General features: G+C 34.3%; 2 protein-coding genes across 7 annotated transcripts in view; one reads left to right on the top strand and one right to left on the bottom strand.

Moving 5' to 3' along the window:
- LOC149527831 (protein EFFECTOR OF TRANSCRIPTION 2-like) overlaps nt 1-24,432 on the top strand; it is a 63,555-nt gene that overhangs the window by 8,424 nt on the left and 30,699 nt on the right. The window contains exon 2 of the mRNA XM_089812078.1: nt 15,328-15,729. Within this exon, the coding sequence (XP_089668204.1) occupies nt 15,328-15,729 (402 nt within the window). The remainder of the gene's footprint in view (nt 1-15,327; nt 15,730-24,432) is intronic.
- Nucleotides 16,932-22,463, bottom strand: LOC149527832 (uncharacterized). 6 transcript variants are annotated; one of them, XR_016359630.1, is made up of 4 exons: nt 22,129-22,463; nt 18,115-18,407; nt 17,513-18,006; nt 16,932-17,399 (listed from the first exon to the last, which is right to left on the bottom strand). XR_016359630.1 is itself a non-coding variant. In XM_089812080.1 (4 exons), the coding sequence occupies exons 3-4, from the start codon at nt 17,591-17,593 to the stop codon at nt 17,025-17,027; spliced, it is 456 nt and encodes a 151-aa protein (XP_089668206.1). In that variant the 5' UTR covers nt 17,594-17,735; nt 17,883-18,006; nt 18,115-22,448; the 3' UTR covers nt 16,932-17,024. The 6 variants fall into 6 exon arrangements, 5 of the variants coding, with proteins under 5 accessions (XP_089668206.1, XP_089668207.1, XP_089668208.1 ...); XM_089812080.1 differs by having other exon boundaries at nt 17,513-17,735; nt 17,883-18,006; nt 18,115-22,448; XM_089812081.1 differs by having other exon boundaries at nt 17,513-17,729; nt 17,883-18,006; nt 18,115-22,448.

The following is a 24,432-nucleotide window of genomic DNA, read 5'->3' as shown; positions in this document are numbered from 1 at the left end:
AAATGTGCTGAATGAGATGAAGAAGTATCTCAACCGCACTCCATGAAACATACATACAATGAAGCAGACCAACAAGGTGTAAAAGTGAACTCCCATAAACCAGTATTCCAACCCACATGACCACCTAACAATGCTACTATAATTCTGACCAGCAACTCGAATGATATCATAGACGTCATCATACCAATTCCAAACAACAAATGTCCCAAAGAAACACTCCTCAATGCCCTCATACTGAATCATGGATGTAGTCAATGCCAAGTCAAGTAGTAAATGATTCCAGCTTGGACAGCCACTAGTCCATAAGGAATCGAAGACTATGGAATCACCAATCAACAAGAATACCACTGCCATATCAATGGATGTAGATGACAAACTCGAAGATGAAGTACGTATGCCATCATGAGAAAAACCAAAGCATGTGTCATTTGTACCCAATATTGTAGGATTATCAATTCCTGAATCCCATATCGATCTGAGAAATGTTGCTCCACCCAACCACTGCGCTACTCTGATGTAAACATCTGTATACCAAAAGTGAAGCAACTCAATATGAATCCACTAAAGAAATGCCCAACACATGTTGATACCAAGATCCCAAATCTTTGCACTGACACATCCCTCTGGCATGTTGATACTCATTATGTTGTTGTTGTGAAACTGTACCTCATCCAACCAACTAAGAACTTCACTCCAAATGAAGCCACAATTACTACCAACAACCAATGCTGTTAGGAATTCACAAATGAGCCAATCATCGGCAAGGAAAGTTTGTTGAATACTTTTCCAACTCTTCCAAACAGCTGCTGCAATTTTACTTATATTTCCACAAATTAGTGTGCCTTCATTAAAGGTTGTTAAGTAAATGTTTTGTTTAACCATGTAACCAATGAAGTCCCTTATATTCTGATCTTGAAAGCCCAATGTAGTATTTAAAAAGTCTGAATCTTCAATCAAAAGGTACATCGCTACCCTATCATATGGAAGAGGTGATAAACCCATTGATGATTGAGAGATGTTTCTAATTCTCAACAAAGACAGGCTCTTTGTGGCTGGTCCACTAGGTATGCAACTTAATATGTCATCAACTCTTGGTAGGGAAGGATCAACTTCACACTTGAACACCCCAACTTGAATGTAACCAACCCAAGGTTCAAAGTTTGACTCATGAGATGAAAGAGAATTGTTGTTCAAAGTCAGAAAATCAGAAGTATGTTCATACCTTTCCACAATGTTTTTGCAGTCTTCTCTTGCCTCTCCTTCCAAGGTAGGTGACTCCTCTAAAGGTGCTGGTCCATGGGGTGTGTTCAAACGAATATAACATGTCTCATTAATTGCCTTAGCTGCCCAAAATCTGATCCATACCTCTATCTCCATAACTGATATGTTTTCCATTACTAAACAAACCAAACATTATCAAAATGCAATATCTTCTTAGTAAGCAGCCTCTTAGTCTCCCTAATCATCTCTTTAAGATAAGATGCTTCATATGATCTTAACAATTGTCCTTTCATTGTAAATGATGCATGACTAACCAAATTAGAATCAATAATGTTCCATTCCACACAAATGAAAACAACACTTGTGGCTGGTCCATCAAGTGTGAAACTAATATCATCATTGTTTGGAGCCTTTAAGGGGCTCTTTTAAAAGAGGAATGTCATAAACTTCATGATGCAAACTAGACCAAACTGAGTTTTATAAATCATGACTCTTTTCCTCTTCACACATCTCAACATGCTCTTCTTGTGGACTTACCTCAAGAAACTCTTCCCTTGTATGCTCAACATCCTCACTTTCTTCCCTTGGAAGAAATAAGGATCTAATGTATGACTCTTTTTGTCTTTTTGCATTATCAAGCTGATTGCATCTTTCCTTGACCTCTTGTAAGTGTTGTCTTGCTTGGGCAGCAAGCATCTTGGCCTTCTTAGCTCTATGTGACCATCCATTGCACGTCTCTTGAGCCTTTTTCACATCTTCCAAGGTGGGGTAAACACAATCAAAACCTTTGTGGTTTGAATCCACAATATAAATCTCATGTGCAACACACTTAACCTGAGTACCATCATAGGAAGACTCAACAACCTCATTACCTTCATGTGAAATGGATGATACCACATGACTAGAGCTACTATTGCAAAAATTAGAATAGGGATCAGACCTTGGAGACATGCTTTCAGCATCCCTAATGGACTGATCCATGATTGTAATCTCTTCCATTTTGTGATCAACTTGATGAATCAATGGTGTGCTATGTGTTTCCTCCTGATCTAGAGTTATTTCTTCTTTAGGAATCCCACATGATAACTGATTTTTGTTTTTCATAGGCTGCAACTCAAATGATAACACATTTTCATGCCTTTCTTCTGCATACCCTGCAAGTGACTGATCCATTATGGTGTTTTTATCATGAACATGGATAGGTTGACACAAATCTTCTTTCTCACATGAAAACATATCATCAACTATGACATGGTATTCCTTTTTTGCAAGCTTAACCTTATGACAAATTTTTGGATTCATGTCAATGTAATCTTTGAAATGAAAGTTCTCCCTAACATATTGAGGAAGAGTATTATACTCAAGTATGCTAATTACTTCCGTTTTCCTGTCTAGTGGCAATGGATCCTTTCTAGAAGAAGATGATGATCCACTAGCATGTCCAGATTTCCTTGACATAGAATCATTGAACTGCTGCAATTGAAGCTCGAATTTTTGTTGTGACTGTTCCCATTCTTTCCACAGGGTTATATCTCTTAACAATTTTGCCATAATGAACTACCACGCTGACCAACTGAAACTAACATGCCAGAGCAAAAATCGACCCTGTACTGCTAATATGAATTATCAAAACTTTTGATCCAATACCCAGATGCCAAAATGAATTATCAAAATTTTTTAGCCAGTACCCAGATGTTGAAATGAATTATCAAAACTTTTTATCCAATACCCAGATGCCAAAATGAATTATCAAAACTTTTAAGCCAGTACCCAGATGCTGAAATGAATTATCAAAACTTTTTATCCAATACCCAGATGCCAAAATCTGTTGTGACAATTTCTCACAAACCCTACAGGCTGGCAGGATGTAGGCTTTGATACCACTGAAAGATCTCTGATAGATGCCCTTGCTGATCTGTTGTAGTTTTTAAATTAATAAACTATGTTTTCTTGTGATTTCTTTGATGGTCTTTGAGAATAGACAAAAGTTGCAGAAGGTTTTGTTTTTGTTTTGTGTTTTTTGATAGTTTTCACAATAGTAATGAATAATGAACAATAAACATGAGAGGAGACTGAAAATAAATAAGAACATAGCCAAATCAGAATTGCTATAAATCGTACCAGGCAGATTTCTGATTTATAAAGCCAAATAATAAATCCAATGCAGTTCCAAGGAGCTTATATCCAACAATGATGCCAAACTACTGCAAATGACAGCCGTAAGACTGCAATGAATCACGTCCCAACTGAAAGAATCAATCTGTAACGCTGAAACCATAAATCTGCAACCTGAATCCACAATAAAGAATGGTGTACTCTATCCCTAATAGCAACGCACACTGTCTGAAGAATCCAATGCCAATAATTGCTGAGGGCTACGTCCCAGCCAATTCAGAACCTGGGGTTTGCGTCCCAGATGAAGAATTGCTCTTGCAGAGCCAATTCACAAAAACAAGTTTTTCAATATGCAAAAGATGATCTTAGAATGAAGCTTCCATCTTCTTATTGTATGCACCCAAAAATGGTCGCCTAGACTATGGGCCCCCATTATTCAATTTATCAATTTTCTGAATCAATGGTTTGTGATATTTTATTAAATCAATTCAAATCAATTTCTTTGATCAAATTCGATTTATTTCATTTCTAAGATTGATCATTTTTTCAGGAAATTTTCTGATTTTTAGAATTTTTACAATATATCATTTTTTTGGATTTTTTAAATATATCAATTTTTTTGAATTTTTTTTTCAGGATCAATAAATATTTACAAAGATACCCCTAGATAGAATGGGCATTAAACTCTTAAGAAAGATCACATCGTGCAGTCCCAATGTCTAACAAGGTGGAGGACATGATGAAGCAATAAGCTAATGGATATTATGGACAAGCAAGGAGTGTATGAAGCAAGTGAAAGTGATCTTCAAAGGTTGACTCCTCAAGATTACCCAAGCTAGGGAAAATTTGTCATGTAAAGAACATTTGGACAAGAAATGAAAGGCCAGTATAGGATAATTCAAGAAAGCATAATGTAAAAGTGGGAAAGATGCAATCCAAAGAAGTAGACATGTCAAGAGACTTTATAGCATCATATTTTACTCTATTTTATTAGATCAAGACCAAAAGGGTAAATGGGAAAAGGATAGCGAAAGACTAGAATGAATGGAGGAAAATAGATATGAAGGCTAAACATGAAAGGAATGAAAACAAGATCATCATAAGATAGCTCACAAGATAGCCAAATGTTTGTATATAGGTCAACATTGTCAAGATCAAAGAGAGAAGACAAAATGGATGGAAGATGTAGAAGAACTACGCATGATGCCTGATTGTCAGGTTTTCATCATGGTACTTATCCAAGGTGCCACAAGGGAGTGGTTTTCACCATAGGACAAATTTATTTCTCTTTAGTTTTGCTACCAAGGTGCCTGATTATCAGGTTTTCACCAAGGCACATTTTCAAATTTTTTTCTTTTCTTTTATTTTTTTTTTTCAATCTTTTTCAATTTTTTTTTTTTTTTTAAAGAGATATTTTCAGGACTTTTTTTTCAATTTTTTTTTTGGTGATACATCAAAACACCTATTGCTAGGTTTTCACTAAGATGATCATTTTTTTCAATCTTTTTCAATTTTTTTTTTTTTTCTTAGATGTGTGAGTCTTTAGGACACCTCGCAAATGGTGTTTTTCAACACCCATTGACATCGAGTGTTTTTCAACACTTATTGGTTTGGTCTTACCCAGTATCATCATGTGATCTTACCTTCCTACAAGCATTTGATCCTTGTCCTCAGAACTCAGTATCAGTTAACACACTTAAATTTTTAAACGCAATACTTAATGCTTGACTTATGTCATGATCTTTTCTTTGTGTGCTGACTGTTATTGATTTTTGTTGAGTGTCCTTGTTTGATAAGTCTCTCCGAGATGCATCGCTAGAGGACTTGGGGCATGGGACATGGTTTTATTTGTTTTTTTTTGCTTGTGGGTGTGGTCTTGAACTCTAGAGTGTCTTTTGTTGTCCCCTTGAAACACTTAGGAGATTTGAGACATCATCCTTGATTGTTTTTGCACAACCATTCTTATAGTCATCTTGGCATCTATGCCTTGATGCGAGCATAATTTTTCTATATTAAATTGGGTAAGCTAACATCGAAGTCATCTTGACCTTTATGTCTTTGATGCTTATGTTAGAATCTTTCCACATTTCAATCCAATATAAATCGCATTCATATCTTCATAGTTGCATTTGTAACTAGTGATGATTGTGTGATTTTTTGATGTCCGTTAATAATGGCCCAATGATGAAAATAAGTTCTTTTACATTCTCTAATGAATGATGAACAAAAAATCCTATGTTATAGTTGCTCTTTTGCAAGTACACCATTGCATTTCATGTAGCTTGCATTACTAGACTTCATGTTAGTTTGCATTTTTAGGCTGCATTATGAGTTTGAGAGGGTTCTCTTTTCATCTTTATTGTGGACATTTAATCAATTGTGGTCACATTTTGATCTTCATTTCCTTATTTTCTTTCGTGATCTCAATTGAAATTTCTATCTTAAACAGTTGATTGATTTTTGGAGCATTTTCTTTTCTTATTTCTATTTCTTTCCATATCTTTCAAACTTCTATCTTCCATTTTCTTTTTCCCCACTTCTTTTCTTCTAAGTCACCTTTGGGGCATAATATTTCATGCTTGATGATCTACCTTGGTTCTATGATTCTTAAATCTTTCATCTTACATCAAGAACCTTATCTTTTGTTCGATTTGATCAAATTTATCAATTTGTTGTTTCTCCTTTATCTCATTTCGATTTCGATCACGAGGGGGCAGTAATTATCAATTTCAATCCTTGATTCAGTTTTATCAATTTTATCCTCGACTTTTTCAAGTTAAGATTTATTTGTATTCTTTGTCCTGATGTGTTCCCGAGTCGACCACACATCTGGGTTGTTTTGTGATCCCAAATTGACCTCACACTTCAATTTCTTTCTTTGACTACATGTGTTCCCGAATCGATCACACATTAGTCAAAGAGGGGCAAATGTATGCACCCAAAAATGGTCGCCTAGACTATGGGCCCCCATTATTCAATTTATCAATTTTCTGAATCAATGGTTTGTGATATTTTATTAAATCAATTCAAATCAATTTCCTTGATCAAATTCGATTTATTTCATTTCTAAGATTGATCATTTTATTCCAAGTCTTATTTAATTAAAAGAAAATCTTCTCTTTTAATTAAATAAAATAAAATCCCCAGTTAATTAAAAGAAAACCTCTCTTTTAATTAAACAGTTCATCCACATTTAATTAATTAAGAGAAAAACATCTCTTTTAATTTAATTAAATATCTTCTATTTAATTAAAAAGAACTTGCTCCCTTTTAATTAAATAAAAATCCCACTTAAATATCTCTTTTGATGAAAAAAAGGAAATAAAAATAAGTTCTTTTTATTTAATTTCTCTACACTTAAAAATGTGATCTAAGTGGGATTTATCTTTCCACTTTCTCCTCAACCACTCCTCTTTTCTAATTGGTGGAATCTTGTCTCACATGGATCACCACTTTCTTCTCAACCACTCCTCTTTTCTCATTGGTGGAATTTTGTCTCACATGGATCAAGCTCTATTATCCCATATTGGTTGTGAGAAGCCTCTCACCTCCATAATTTTCTTTATAAGGGAGAGCCCTTTCCTCATGTTAGACACCCATGATTATGCTATCGTTATGCTGGAGGTTTGAAGACCAATTTTTGAAGGAGTTTGAATACAAAAGCTTTTTGTGGAGAACTTCTATTTTCTTGTCTTTTTCTCTCTGGCACCCATCATGGGCTTTTAGCTTAGATCTTGCATTTTTAAATTAGATTTTGCTTTCATAGATTAGATCTTATTTTCATGCATATTTGAAGATCATGGAGATTAGCATTCTTGCTTTTCCTCTTTGAATCTCTCATCTCATGGTGTACTTGCATGGGCACAAAAATAGGTCAAACTGAGGGCCTCCATTGCAAACCCTTGCACTCTATGAGTAGAGAGCTATGGATCGATTTGTGAGGGCTCATTCTTGAGTTTTCTTACATGTAATGATTCATAGAAGTGTGGCAACATTTTAGCACACACTTATAACCCCCTCTCAATTGCAAATCGAACCTAAGTGTCTCCAAGTGGTGTTGTGTAGTGAAAATGTTATAATTTCTTATTTTAAAGTGGTCATGTTACTAGAAAATGACCTTTTTCCTCATAGATAGAATTCCATTCACTGAAATGCCCTGAGACCAAAGAGAAAGATTTAGAGAATTTTGAGACCTTTCCAACGAGCTACCACACCATAGGATGCGCATCCAAATGAGGCCAAAAAACCTCTTATTACTCCAAAATGGCTAAAACTTAACCTTATTTAATTTATTTAATCACCAACTTAGGAAATATTTAAATATATTAAAATATTTCCCAAATGGTCCCAAAAGGCCCAAAATGACCAATCAAACATGAATCTGACCTTGTCACCTGTCTGTGACTGATGCCGAACAAGATGGGTCAACTAGCAGTCCATCCCTAAAATCTAAGAATGCTCCTAAAAAGTAGGAGACAGCCCCAATCAACCAAAATTGAGTCCCAATGACTCTCCCCTACTGTGTGCACCTCTGAGTGAACTGTCACTGAACTGGGAGTTCCTCCTAAAAAATAAGAATGCCTCCTAAAAAATAGGAGATGCACTCTAAGTTTCCAAAACGTTCGCTGAGGTCTCCAAATGCTTCCTAGACCACTCCTAGTCAATCCCTACAAATTAGGAATCCCTCCTAAATTGTAGGAAACTATTGTCTATTGCTCCAAAGTACTTGGAAAGCTCATGCATGACTCTCAAAGCCCTTGGGTTGGTTCCCTCTACGCTCTGTTGGCCTATGGGAACTAGATAATAGATCAACCCTACTAGAAATGTTGTCACTAAGGAAGGGCAGAAATTGGGGACATGACATGCTGGGACTTAGAATTTATTGAAAGTGAATTTTCACGGAGTATTTTGCATATGGATATATGTAATATGAAATAAAAATCCCACATATACACTTGTGTTGTCTCATGTAATTATATTTAATATTTAACTATAGTTTTTAATAAAGTAACATGAAAAATAACCTTAAAATAAACCATTTTCATTAACCATAAAAAAGCTATGGTTAAATCAACTCAGAATGAGTTGAAATTTTAAAATGGACCACAAAATTCACTTTAAATATTAAGTATAACTTTATATCGTGCAATTGTCAATAAAAAACCCACTTTTATGAGGCTTTTAATAAAAATATGCGGCTGACCTGAAAAACCCCACTTTTCCCTTATAACTTGAGCTAGAAAACTCCATTTTGGACCTAAGTTAGCTAGAATCAAGTGAAATTCCAAAGGCTATTCACCTAAGGAAAAAAAAAAAACGAGTAGAATTCCACGGGCTATTCACCTTAGGCAAAAACAAAAGCAAAAACTATTTACAAAACAAAAAAACAAAGAAAAGACGAGAAAGTTAACCAAAAATTGAGTGTTTGCAGTTGGAGAAGGAAAACTCTTCCCTACAAACAATTGGAGATAATCTTGACGGAAAACCTTCAAAAGAACACATAGACAAGATTACACAAAGAACAATTTGAGGATAATGAATTGTTTTCATAATACTTCATCAATGCGTAAAACAAAGAGGATGCACCCATGAGAAAATTTTGTAAGATTGCCTCAATTTTGTGATGTCAAAATTGAGGACAACAAATCACGAATTGTGGTATTCCTTCCCTCATCTTATACAGTTGACGCCACAACAATAGATAATATTCCAAATGAAAGAGGTGTATTATGTTACGAACATACGCCCCCAATTACAAATGGGAACCCCCTCTTTTTTCACTCAGTAGCTTACTTGTCCTCAGGTTTGCAGCATTTTTCATGTTTCTTAGGCTCCTAGCTCTCAGAGAATGGGTGAGTCAAGTCAACCTCCAGGTCCATGTCCCCCTTCAATCCTTCGTAAGGTTAGAGGACAATTATTGAAAGGATTGTTGATGTCAAAATAAGATTTCTAGGGTTAACTAGGTAGCACCAATATATAGTGCTAAGAAAATCTTTCGCTTAAAAAAATGAGACTCAAATTTGAGTCCATTTGTGGAAGCTATGAGGTCTCGAAGTTTAAAAACTGAGATCATGCAACAAAGTCTAAGTGACTCAAATTTGAGTCCATTTGTGAAAGTTATGAGGTCTTGAAGTTTAAAAACTAAGATCATGCAACAAAGTGAAAGAAAATAGTTTTTCTTAAAAATGTAGGCATCATGAATATAAGCCAAATTATACAATTACAAAATACTTGGACAACCAATCCATTTTAAAAAAAAATCTTGACCAAATACCTTTATATGAGCAAATTATGGGCCTCCAAAGCAGTCTCTAAAATAATGGGTAGGGGTCTATTTGAACAAGTAAAAATCATGACATCATTTTTGATGTTATCTTTAACTATACCTACTAACTAGGCATGATTGATGACTATGTGGTTTAAGGTTTTTGATTGGCTAGGATGCTTACGTGGTGGTGGTTGCATGGCACTACTAATGTGGCACATTATAGAGGATGTATTTTCAATATGCAAGAACTACAAAGTTAATAGCTTATGCTACCTAGTAAAGGGTACTCACATGGTACTTGGCAATGGTATAGTTACCTTTTATTAAAGGCAAGTGCATTATAAAATTAACATGCTAAGCTCTTGAAAGAGATTTTCTGAAAAAACTATTCTTTACTTCTTTTCTTTTTTTTTTTTTGTAAATACTTGGATTGAATTTTCAAAAATAAAAAAAATGTAAATAATAAATTCTTACATAATAGTTTCACAGGCTTTCACTTGGGCAATACAACCTTGGCCTATGAGTGTGGACAAAAATGTTAGTCAATCCATTGGTTTTGACACCTTACACGTGCAGTGGCATTTTCACTCAAAATGCCATGAAAAAACATGTTGGTTGCAAAAGACAAGAGGTGATGTTTGCAAAAGACAATTAATTGAAGGCTTGATAATGTTGAGTATCAAGAGCTAGCTCTCCATACCATGAATTGATGAAGTTAATAGGATAAACATGCTAAGGTAGTTCTCACTCATCTTCAACCAAATAGAGGATTCTAGTTCCACTTGTCCAAAAACATCCAATCAACTCATTCCAGCTGGCATGTGGAGTGAACTTAATATACTTACCTAACTAATTTTCTCATTGGTCTAAAGTGATGTAATTTTTCATTGACTCACAAATTGGTGCCTTATTGTAATTGAATAGCATTTTTCTTGTAGATGGTAGTTGCATTAGGGTTATGTTGGAACAATCTTGGCCATTGATCTCAAATTAATCTTGGCCATTCTATGTACTTGGACCAACAATAAAAGGCAGAGCTTTCTCATTTGTAATTAATTAGTTAGAGAAGAGTAGGAAAGACTTGAAATTGTTGTCAATATACTACCAAAATTACTGCTAATTCATTGTTGTTATCACGGTGAATACTTGAGAAGTTTTGGAGTGTTGCATGTTTTCTACATTTCCTCAGATTAGGATTGTATTTATAATGAGTAGATGTATGCAAGATATTGTTGTTGGTGAATTATGATGAAAATTGTGTTAATACCTACAGGTACTTGTTGATTGTAACAACACATGGTTGGTCTGAACTGACTATAAGCACTTAACTTCAATTAGAGATGTTAATTTGGATTGCACCATCATTGGATATTTGAATCAGAATTGTCATTATGAAAATACTCCATTCATCCTTAGAATATTGCATCTTGCTCTGCATAGTTGATTTGATGAAGCCAAAATTAGTTTCTTTTCACCTCACCATCAATAGTATCTTGCATTGTTAGAGTTTGCTTAGACTTCCTAAGCCCCTAAACCTTTTTTCTTTTTCAAGTTGTTTTGCGTGATGAGCTTGAATCGCTAAATCATTCGCATTAGAAAGTTGATATTCCATTGAATGAATAGTGTAAGTCCCCGTACAGTTACCAACACACCACATCATAAAACTGAGTTGTGTCCAACAAGAATAAGAACCTTGGAGTTGCCTCTATTATCTTTCTTGCAATCTTGCCATACGTGGTGTCTTTGTTCAAGAGAGGATTTGATATTTGGTGTTTCATCTTGGAATACTCATTGTTTCATCTTGCATGTTCAAAGTGATCAGAAAACTCACACCAAGTAGATCCTCCTAATTCTGAAAATCCAAACTCAGCTTTTATTTCTTAGGACCATTTTACATGCCCTTCACCCTTTCTTCAAAAATTTGCAAATGAACTTTTCAACTCCAAGAAACTATTACTTCAATTTGCTGCCAATTTTACCATCAACAAGGGTAAAAATGGAGACGACAATAAGCATTGGCTATGCCATATTTACAATACTAATTATTTATGGGAGCTTTACTAGGGTTAGATCTCATGTATTGGGTGAGGGTGGAAATGGGGTTAGAGTTTGGAAAAGAGGTTGAAATGACAAAGTTGGTTGGAGTAAGGAAAACATTATTGGTCCATTCAATAAGAACTGACCATATATTGATCTGCATGACTAGTTTAATGTAGTAATTGGAGAGAGTTGTGCTAGAGGGTGGAAATGGGGTTGAGTTTGGAATAGAAGTTGAAATGAAAAAGTTGGTCAGAGTAAGGAAAACATTATTGGTTCCATTCAATAAGAAATGACCATATATTGATTTGTATGACTAGTCTAATGTATCAATTGGAGAGAGTTGTGCTAGAGGGAAGGAGGTCACTTCTATTGTAGGCAAGAAAAATACAGTGGTAGGGTTAATGAATATGCAAAAACAGGAGCAAGCTGACAATTAAGTAGACAATCTTTTTTTTACCAATGCTTTTCCATTTCATTTGGCAAGGTCATCTTATCTCAAAGCTATGTTGAGAGATGCAATGACATTTGCAACCTCTTATGATCCCCCTAGAGAACATATATTGCATACCTTCCTCCTTGATAAATGATATTCAAAGGTGAACATATTGATAAAGGGGATGAAACAAACATAGAGGATGGGTTGTTCCATTGCCATGGATGGGTGGACTAACATTTGATATTGGCCACTCATTAATATAAATGTTACATAACTTGCTGGACTATAATTCCTTAGAGCTATTAATTGTTTTCTGAAATGTAAAGATGTTGATTACCAATTTAGCATTTTGGAGGCCCTTGGGCAGGTTGGCTCTTCTAGTGTTGTACAAAATTGTGGTAGATTCAACTCATGTTCATGAGTTGGCTTGTTTGATAGTTGAGAGTGCTGAAAAACATATTTTTTTACACTACATGTTGTGTACATGCTTTAATATGTTTTGAAAGATTTTTACAAAATAGATTGGGCAAAGGTAGTAATCGATATACAAATGTTTTTCTATAACCATCACACTTAACTTGCACTATTTTGGTCTTCCAAAGACATAATCCCTCAAATAGATATGCTAGCTATTTTATTTTCCTAGAGAGGATATTAGAGGTGTAGGATGCTCTACAATCCATTGTAATTTGTGAAGAGTGGAAAGAATGGGCTCAACCAAAAACAAAAGAAGGGAAGGTGGTGGGAGAAAGAGTGCTTAATGAAACTAGGTGGTCCAGTGTTAAGTAAGGAAAATTGTTTGAGTTCGTACTTTGTTTTACATTTTAAGTTCTATATTTATATTAAAAATTTTAATTTGCATTATTATTAGTGTCAATGTCATAATGTTTTTTTTGATTGTTGGTTGTAGATATATTTTCTCTATCATATCACCTATTGTGGAGGTAATAAGGTATGCGGATACTAACTCTCCAAGCCTTGGAGAGATTTATTAGACTTTTGCTAGCATGCTTGATCAATTGAAGTAAAATATTTGTGACAATTATCTTGGATTGCAATTATATGAGGAACATATTAGACCTATTGTCATAAAGAGGTGAAACCCAATGAACATTCCTCTTCATATGACTACCTATGCTTTTAATCCAAAGTGGTATGCACTTAGACCTGGTCAAATGCTTCTTTCTGAAGATGATGAGGTCATGGAGGGGCTTATGGAAGCCCTTTGTCAAATGTATAGCACCAAGGAGGCAAACATAAGTTTCAAGAGTAGTGGCTTCAATTGTCTAATCTTTAGGGACATACATTTAGCAAACCGAAGGCTTGGATGGATAGGATCACTATTGCATAAAAGATCCCCATTGGATGGTAGAAATTTTATGGGAAGGACACACAAACAACTTGCTATTCATTTATTCTCATAGATTGCTAGTTCCCTAGTCCCATAGATGAATTGGTCAACCTATGGCTTCATCCATTCCACTTTGAGAAACAAGCTTGCCTTGAATCAAGAAGTAAAACTAATCGCAGTTTATAGTGCCTTGAGACTTTAGGATTAAAAGACCACTTATTATCAACAATCTCCACCAATGCGTTAGGATATTGATCTTGAAGATGTTAGGTAGATTGTTGAGGAGGTGCAACCAAGAAAAGTTGGGTTACCATTGCTGACCCATTTTAGGAAGAGAGTGCTAGTGATACAAATGGTTTTGAATCTTTGGATTTGATAGCCCGAACGTTGTATAATGTTTGACACTGAGTTAATTTAGCACTTAATTTTGATATTAAAATTTAATATTTAACAAAAACATACTTTAATACTTAATTGTTAATATTGTTGTCATGAATCTCATGTAATCTTATTGTTGTTATAATTATAGTATTGTTATCCTGTTGTTATACTACTATATTGAAGTTTGTATTGTTGTTATGATATATAAATCTATATATTCATAGACCAACTTCCCCTTGCCGTCCCACAAAAATGAGCCTTGCATTACTGTCCCTCAAGCGTGTACCCTGCCATCCCCCACTTTCTTATCCCTGAGATGTCGTGCAATACAACACCATATACATCTAACAATATCACATCAACAATCATCGTGTCTACAAATTCTGGGTACACTATTTTATGACTAAAACATCCACTTGTCTATTTAAGGGCTACAGTTAATGGGTACAATTCCCCACTTGTTCCAAGTATTCATATAACTAACTACTATGGAACTCCGGTCTCTATTTTATATCTTTCTATGTTTGCATGTTTAGAGTAATCTATTGCACTTGACTTTGATTTTCTTCCAACTATGTCACCACGTATGGTTTAGCGATTGTATTTTCTGGAATATAGTTTCATGCTTCTATTCTAGGTTTTGGACTTCACCCTTACTGATTCTTTCCTCCATCATGTCATATCCGTAGTTTCAAGTGATGAGAGACAAACTAAATTGCATAGAGAACACATTCATTGCTTCTTTTACCTTCGTAAAGAAACTAATATGGATGAATAATGCATCAAAAATCGGTACGCTTAACATTGGAAATAATGGGAGGAAAAATTATACAATGGAGAGCTTAATCCCTTAAGGTCAAGAAAACAAACCTTTAGTTTCACTATAAAATCCTTTATGGCACTAATACAACAAATAATATAATAAACAAATAAACATACATGGAAATGAATTAAATCTAAAATAAATAACAAGGTTTGAGTTGCTTTTGTATATCTAGGGTTCAAAACACCTACACATCCAAAATGGGGAACACATATCTAGATATAGTTATATTGATAAGAAAAATACATTGAAATTTGATACATAAAATCATGTTAAACATATATTTGTCCAATAGTATGGACTACAATAAATTACAACCACAATGACAAAATGTTGTAAGATATAATCTTTTCAACAAAATAGCTGAGTAGATTGCATAAAATATTAAATATGTTTGGCATGGTTTGCAAATGCTTTTATCTCTTGATGCAAGCATTATGTTTAGATACTAGATATAGTGATTGGATATCAGGATAATATAATTGGGATTGAACTATCAATATTAGGGGCATGGTTCCATCTATAGCTCACTTATAAATTCCTAAGGAAAAACTATACTGGGATGCCACTGTCTGTATTTATTATTTTGTTTGATTTAATTGCTCGTGCATCTAACATTCTGTCCCATTCTTCTTCTTTAATTGTCCTCAACAGACTTCCATGATAACCTCATGAACTAATTCTCTTATCAGGTTCTTATTGGGCCATCTGATTGGGGAGATCATGATTTTGGCAAGGAAGGATCAGAAAGATATAGGGTGCACAATCTTCCACTAAGTTGCTCTTGTCCCGGTCTTTATGAGCTTGGGATAGCTTCTCCTCATTCTGTTTTAGGCAGTAGAAGACACAAACTCAAATGTCAAGATGTTGTAGTTGTCTACCTTGGCCAAGCTGACAATATTCGAACTCGGCTACAACATTATGGACAAGCTGGTTCTCATTTGGAGGGAAAATCTTCATCCTCCCTTAATCAAAAGTGGAATGTATCCTTTCAACAATCAAAATGTTCATATGATGAACATGTCAAGCAAGGACCAGGATTGTTTACAGATATCTTTTCCAGGGGATTTTCAATTACATTTCGGTGGGCTTCTGTAAGTATTATAAAAATTGACTTGCACTTGATTCTATATTAAAATGAAGCTCATGATTTACAATGCCCCTATAAAAAAATTTACTCAAAAAACAGAAACTTTTCATTAATTTTCAAATGGAGAAAATTAAGCTCAAAGGAAACAAATGATGGAAATAGAAATTGAGCCATATTGAAGGAACACAATATGTGTTCATTTTGTTACGTTGTTTTACCTTTTGGTTTCACAATGTGTGATCATCTTATGAAATATTTTGTCATTAGACTGCACTGTGTGATCAAGTTTGGAATTTTTTTTAGATTGCACAATGCGTCGACATATTTTTTTGGACTTTTTAAAGTTATTTGTCCAAGACATAAGTAATGCCAAATCTTAAGTTGTACTCCCAATATGTAGCTTTAATGTGTTGTATGTGCACATGAAGGTGAGATTAAAAATCATTTTCAGATATAAAGCATCAGAAGATCTATACATGCATTGCAACTGTCCCCACCAATTTTATGAGAAGAGATTATATATGATGTTTCCCGGTACTGAACTCAAATATGTTGTGCTCTCTCTAAAATGAATTGATTAGTTTTTGTGACATTGCTCCTGTATGCAAAATGCTTACATTGTATCAATTCCATATAATACTTTCCTCTCTCCCTTTCTTCATATGATCTAATGAATAATTCTCCCTGTCAGTGACTTAAACAAGATGTTACTTTAGTTTAGAGTTCGCAGAGATTATATTTCAGCCTTGAAGTTACAAAATAAACTTGTTCACTTTTAACAGCAACTGAGAGGTTTAGCATTCTTACAATTTTAAAAAGTCATATTGCCAATCCTTTATATGATTTAGGTAGGCTTGTAGGGCATGTCTGTGTCGCAGCACAAACTCTGATCACCGTACATCTTAGTTGCCGATTCGTGAAACGAATCCGATTTGGGCACGTGAATCAGATCCGTGGATTCAGGATTTTCTATTTCCAATTATGATTCGTGGAGTATTCGTGCACACACGCACACATACACATATATATATGCATTATATATACTAAAAAATAAGAGAAATATACATAATTCTAAAACTAAATCATTTCATAATATGAATCTATGAATCTAGTATGCATCTATGAATCTAGTATACTTGATAATTGATCTATTTTCACGATTATAAAGAAAATCAACACATTCACATTGAATTACTGATAGTGAAATTTTGTAATATTCAAAATATAGATCATTAAACTTGAAGTTTGTAACATGATTTACTCATAAAAGAGTCAGGAGTGACAAGTAAAGTTTTTGATTTAATCATCAAATGCATTTTCAAGAAAATCCGCATTAGAGGGGTACTGATGAGCTCCAAGTGTCATATTTGTATCACCAGAGGAACCGAAACCAACGTCATTAGTAGTAGAGGGGATTGTGAACTCATCATCCACATCAAGCAAAGTGGATCTAGCAAAATCCCAAATGGTCATATCTAAATCAGGAGTCTCGGGTGCTACATCCCAAAGCTTTTCAGACCTCTTCTTGTACTGAGGATCCTTCTGTGACAACAAGCGCAAATTGTTGTGAATGAACACAAGGTCTTTTGTTTTTGCAGCCAACCAGTTGTGTTTGATTGTGTGGATAAACGAGTAAGCACTCCAATTCTGCTCAACTACAAAAGAGCTGGCAACCTAAAGAGAAATTAAGAAAATATCAATACAACAATCAAGATAAATTCAAGGAATTGAGAGTGTTAACTTTAAGCTTAAGAAATCAACTTTAGATTTAAATTTTACAGACTTACTTGGGATAGAATCTTTATGGCAAGAGGTTGGAAGTACATGAATTCTTGCCCATGAAGATACCACCATTTAAAGGCATACATCCTGCTTTGGTTTGCTATAGCAATAGGGTGGAAATATCACTTGAGATGAAGGCAGCAAATTTATTCTTTACAATTGCCCCAATTTTTGGATCTTGGAATATTTTAGCTAGTGCCCTCTTATACTCATTTGCAACCTCTGCATCTTTAAATGGTGACACTCTAATTGGAATGTGAACTATATTTGCACTATAGTACTTGGGGATAACGTAATATAGTTGAACATTATCAAATATCAATAGCACAAACATTGGATAACATAAGCACAAGTATTTGATAAGCACTACATTACCTTGGGGATAGAGCATATGCGAGGAGGTGCAAAGGTGTGGGCATTTTGTTCCATCGATGATGAACAATTGCTTCCACCTTTTTGAAAAGGTGTCTTGAGGATCATTCTCCCTCCTATGTATGATCTAGGATATGAGATATGAATAATAATTATAATTAGTGATTATGTCAATTTAAACTTTAGAATCTAGATATATCTCAAATAAACAATTGTAAAAGAGTGTAGAACTTACCATTTTAATCTTTTCCAACATAATGTCCATGGAATCATAAATATCCTGAAAGCATGTCTCATCACTATCTGCAAAGCAAAGTGTTGCCATTATTGGATTGGTGACTTCCAACAAAGTCACAAGACCCCATCAATTCTAATCTAGTATCATTCTTCTCACATTTAAGGCCTTTGTTGTATTGGAATTCTTTCAAACGCCTATTGGGGGCTCATGACCGTCTGTTTCAATGCTTCCTTTACCTTCACAAGTCGTCTCAAGACGATTGTGTGAGAGGCAAAGCGGGTTTCAACAACCTAAGAACATGTTAAACTCAAGTTAGTAATACATTTAAAAGTTAAAACATGTTAATGTAAACATCAAAAAAAAATTTATGGAATCCAATAATATATAATTGAATATTAAATTTACAAATTTAACTTCAATAATTCCAAGTCCGAGAAACTCCTAAAAATTGCTTGTGTCATGTGGTGATTTGTCACAAACATTCGAATCTCTTTAGCTTCCCCATATATCTTTTTTACCCAATCTATTTCGGTGCCAATTGATTTCATCACCAAATTGAGAGTGGACACTGCATGGTGTCCAAAAGATATGTCCAATAATATATAATTGAATATTAAATTTACAAATTTACCTTCAATAATTCCAAGTCCGAAAACTCCTAAAAATTGCTTGTGACATGTGGTGATTTGTCACAAGCATTCAAATCTCTTCAGCTTTATCATATATCTTTTTCACCCAATCTATTTCGGTGCCAATTGATTTCATCACCAAATTGAGAGAGTGAACGCTGTATGGTGTCCAAAAGATATGATCATATCTAGACTCTACAATTATCCCTGCAGCCCTGCAAACTTTTGCATTGTCCATGACCACTTGAACAACATTATCAAGATCCACTGACTCTATGACATCAATGAGAATGCATGAAATAAATTTTGAATCTTTCACTTGCTCTTCACAATTAATTGCCTTCAAGAACATTGCCCCCTTAGGGCATGCAACAATAACATTGATCAATGGACAGTTTCTACAATCTTTCCACCCATCCGAAATAATAGACACACCTGATTGAAGCCAAGAATCTCTTATTAGTTGAAGTTCAGTCTCTATAGATTTCCTCTAATGATGTAATATGGTAGTGCACAACTTCTCATAACCAGGTGGTCTGTAACCAAGGGGTGTTTCATTTATTGCTTGCAACATCTCCCTAAAATAAGGTGATCTCACAAAATTAATTGAAACACCATTTGCAATTAAACAATGTCCAATTTTGTGATCAACAATGTCTGTCAATTCATTTTGGAATGCCCTATCTAGTGGGGCTCTCTTGCGGGTGAGTGGAGATAGGTCTGCATCTTAATCATTTGTAGTTGGCATAGGCAAAAAAGGATGTGTTCTTGTGCTTGTTTGATTGGATGGTGGTGTTGGTGTATTTGTTCTTTTGGAAGCACCATGTTTTGCTTTTGCAACTGCTCTATCAACATCTTCTTGCTCTTTTGCTAACGTTGCTAGTTGTGCAACTAGTAGTCCCTTCTTATCTGACCCACTACCCTCACACATGTTAATTCCTTCACCCACAAGGCCCAAAAAATGCAGTTTCACTTGGGAATAGGCACTTCTATATTGTACATTGCAATAATTATATTTCTATATGTATGACCCACCCCCAAGACATTGTCTGATTCTTGTTGTGTGTCTCCATAGAGGAGACCCCTTATCAATTTTGAATCTTGGTGATCCAGCCCCACCCACTGAGCCTTGACTACTCATTGTTCTATTCTTGCAGTCTAGAAAAAAATGAAAGGAAACCATGCTTCAACACTTACACAAGAACTTGAAAATTTGGAAAACTAGAAATAAATCAATAATCTATGAATGAACTAAAGAATATGGTTGAAATGCATACCTTAAACACTTCTTGAAAGGTATTTGGAGCTCCACAACCAATTTTCTTCAAATCCAAACACTTTACTTTAAACTAGCAACTATGAGAGAGCAAAATAGAGAGCAAATGAACTTGCATAATGACTTAAAGGGTTGTTTTTAGGGTTTACACAAAAAAAACATTAAAAAACTTAATTGGGACCACTTTTTATTGTTTTTTTGGCTTCCTTGGCCATGATTTCGTACGGATCCGTGCTGGATCCGTGAGGATCTGGGCAGGGGAAGGGGGATCCATGCGCAGATCCGTATCCGGATCGGACCTGAATCCAGATCCGGTGTCCAACACGCAAATCCGGTAACTAAGCAGTTCATCCAGTTTGAGGAGATTGAACAGAAACAATAGGTAGAAGATACATATACAACTTTCAGTTCTTTGTTTTCAGATTTTTTTTTGGTCTATTAGCACATATGAATATCCATCTGCTCATACTCAGTCCTCAACATTTATACAAATGAGTTCTTTATAATGATTGATACTTGACATTCAGAGCAGTCTCATATTCAAAAATCAGTGATTGATTAAGAAGAGGAATTGGAAGATGTTTAAACTTACAGATATTTGTAGTTGGAATATATTACTATTTTTCACTGAAAAGAACTGTGGACACAGCAAATTAATGTGCTTATTGATGGATTCGTTGACTTTGGCAATTAACTTTTGTGACTAGAAAATTTGGTTGTTAATGTTATTGCAGCTTTTACTTTAATATTGATTAGTTGTTCGAGAGAGTGCATGCTAGTTTTATTTGAATTGCACACTTGCAATTTTTTATAGCGTGAATTCATTTGTGGGTGGTTTCTTTGCAAGACATCATTTTTTTTGTTGTGTAATGATGATTATGTCATGAAGTTAATATGCTTAAACAGAAAAACTGCAACATTCATTCAGAAAACTTGTGAAGTAGTGATTTTCCTAAATATGATACCATAGACCCAACATATTACCAGATAAATTTATTTCCATCTAATTTATCTTGATTGAAAGAGGGATAGCAAGGAATGCGTAATGTCATTAGAGGGATTCACCTTCTAATGAATATGATAGGTTCCTCGATCCTCATCTACATTAGAAGCTACTCTATTACTCCTCCCTAAGGATGCTAATAACAACCTCCATTCCTGTGTTATGAACACCCTCCTATTATCTCAAAGGTAACATCTCGAGACTCTGAACACTTTCTCTATGATGATGACTCATTGTAACTCGATGCCAATGTTGATAGATTGAAGCCTTACGATATAACCAAGTTGTCACCAGATTCTCGTGGATGAGTCCTTACCTCACACAACCTTCAATGGTGAACCAATATTCCTATGTCTAAAGTGCAACTCAAACTTTACGATAAGGAATTAATGGTATCAATAGCAGTCAGCTCGACGATTTGTCCCGCATGCACGAGTAGGAGGAATCACTAATTGACACAGGTGCTTGAAGGCGAACCTGGCAATAATCTTACTTTAATGATTTGCAAGACCTTTCCCAGATGAATCATTCACAAATGGATCTGACTCTTGAGTATACCTTCACAACTCTGCCTATATTCTATATAGCTTGATGGAGACTTATATGTGCCTTCAACACTTCATCACGCATTTGATCGTTTCTTCATGGGCTATGTCAGTTGCTCTTATGCACGATATCTTCTAAATCCCTACCTTATATAGCTCGCAGACTTCATTCGATACTTGTAAGTATTAGTTGTCTGTATGTTTGGTTCGTGATGAATAATACCTATGACTAATGTGTTGCCACATTTTAGTAGCTACCGAGATCTTTATATTACCCAGTCACCACAGTAATGACAAGTATGCGATATTCTCAGTCCTCAGGTATACGAGTCGCTAAATGTGGCTTAGCATTGGTATGATGCCCCCAGTTAGCTCCTATACCCAATTGTTGCGGTTGATCCTTTGTCCGCTAAAAGTCGCAGTTTGTGTTGATAATGAATCGATGGCATGGTGTGAACTCTCACGGTAATCATGTGCAATATGAATCAACATTTGTATATCAATTATGGAATTCGCTGTTGGACTGTAATATATTCTTCGAACTGGACATGAGCGTACCATTATCGTGCCCTGTCAAGAGGTGTTGAATCCCTGCATAACCGGTATTCTCTGCCGCTAGTAGCTCCTATTCACCTTCGAATTTTGGGGGTGTGCCATCTATCCAATTTCATGTTCAATTCCTTCCAATCTGATGTTCCTCCAGGTGAAACGATTGGACTCCTCATTCTCGGAGGGGAGAGGTTATTCCAAGGTCACGAGTTCAGTTGCGACAGTATATTATGGATTTGTAACATTCGATTTGTATTATAGTTAATCAATTATAATAATTATTATTATTGTTTGTTTACATATTATTATTTATAATTATATTTAATAATTATTTATTTATTTTCTTTTATATTTCTATATTATTTTATTATAATGTGATTAAGTCGAGAGGCAGCAATCTTCAATGTAAATATTTTTCATTTTCGTTCATTTACATGTTAGAAAATAAAATAAATATAATTATAATTAAAATCATGAAAATTATAGAGAGGAAATGAAAGTAAAAATGAGGCAGATGAAGAGTCTCGAATCATTTCCTCATGCCTCTAAGACTCACATAAATATGAGATGATAAAAATTATAGGATTATGAAAATAGGTGCCTCGAGAAGGATATCTCTCAGCTTATTTTATATATATATATAAGCTAGTAGTATTAGTTGATGTATTATTATTTATTTGTTTAGTTAATATTTTATTTATTATATTTTTAATTTATTATTTATTTCTTATCTTATTTATTATGTATTATTTGTTATATAATAATTATTAATGTTGATAGACATTTTACAATGGTAGAAAGGGCGTGAGCATATTAGTGTTAACAATTATATTTTTAATTTAAATTTGACAACATTTGTACATGAAAATTTCTTTTTTTATTATTAACATAATATATTTTTCAAAATAATTTAATAAATACCACAAGTAAAATATTAGTTGCTAAAATTATAAATTTGAAGATAATTTTTTTAGAAATTAAAATAAAAAACTAAAATCAGTCTAGGAAAAAGAATATACATACAATAAAATATAAATATCTTTGACTGTAATAAAATAAATTATAAGTATTTTATAATTGATATCTATCGGCACTTGGTATTTCAAAATAAGGACAATGAAATTAGGATCTTAAATGGGGAAAAATGATGCAATGATTGTTATTTGCAATATCATCTAATAACAAGATATAAAACATAGTTACGAGACTCAAAGCATGATTTGATCTAAGACTTGAGACTTAGCACAAACTTCCCAAAGTGAAAAATTGAAGAAATTCAAATATTTTTAAGGATTAAAATTTTTTTTTCAAGCACCCTTTAGTAAATACAACCAAAGTTACCAGGAGACAAGGTACTTGTAGATGACAATTTTTCTAATATAATTTAATAATTTTCAAAAAATATCATGACATAAAATTTTGAAAACAAGAACAGTGATAAAACTTAGCATTGACTTTAAAGTTTAAATAAACAAATGTCAAATGTCATTGTATAAAAGAGTCAAAGAGTTCAAAGCTTGCACTACATATTTCATGTTAGATTGTCATTACATATTGAAGTCTAAATATTTTGATAGTTTAATGTTGATACACCAAAATAAAAAATAAAAAAAAATCTATTGTCTACTATTTTAATATTTTGATCATTCATATCAAGGTCCTTAGCTAAGATGCTATCCGAGTGCTCATCACTCTCACTTGGGTTCCTCTAATGATAGTCGAATTGGGGGCAATTCATTGAGGCCATTTGGTTCAACTGCTTCATACCCCAAGGCTGAAACTTCTTCATCATGTGCAATTTGGTCTCATTTTGTTGAAGGACCCTCCATGTACTGAGGATCAACACGAGGAAAAAAGATGAAGTGAGCTATGAATGTAAACCAAATTCTCTGCATTCTTTAGCCTTAATCAAATCCTCTTTTTTGAATGAGTAAAACCATAAATACTCCAATTTCTGTCACAAGATGGAAAATTAGCCACTTGTTAGAGTGATCTAATTGTAAGTGATTACAATTGAGGTGTTTCACCTCCATGGTTCCACCACCACTCTAAAGGTTCTTTCTTTGCTCACATATCATATAAAGCCTACACAAAAGCAAAATCACCTTGCCCAATTGACAACTTATTCCGTTGACTCCTAAAATTTGAGGCATCCTCACCTTGACCATAAATTTTTTTTGTTGCCACCCAAAATCCCTTCATTTCCTCTCTATTCTTATCTAGAGTTCTCTTTTTGGACTCGTGTATTATGCCTTGAGGATCCAAGGCATAAGCAATACAATGAAGAGGTGTGTTTAGTTTTCTCTATCTTCC

Source organism: Cupressus sempervirens, unplaced genomic scaffold (assembly GCF_028749045.1).
Source record: "Cupressus sempervirens isolate cs-2001-9-10 unplaced genomic scaffold, ASM2874904v1 CseChr00s100002_03, whole genome shotgun sequence".
NCBI lineage: Eukaryota > Viridiplantae > Streptophyta > Pinopsida > Cupressales > Cupressaceae > Cupressus > Cupressus sempervirens.
Note: the sequence above shows the minus strand (reverse complement) of the source record. Positions and strands in the feature narration are given on the sequence as shown.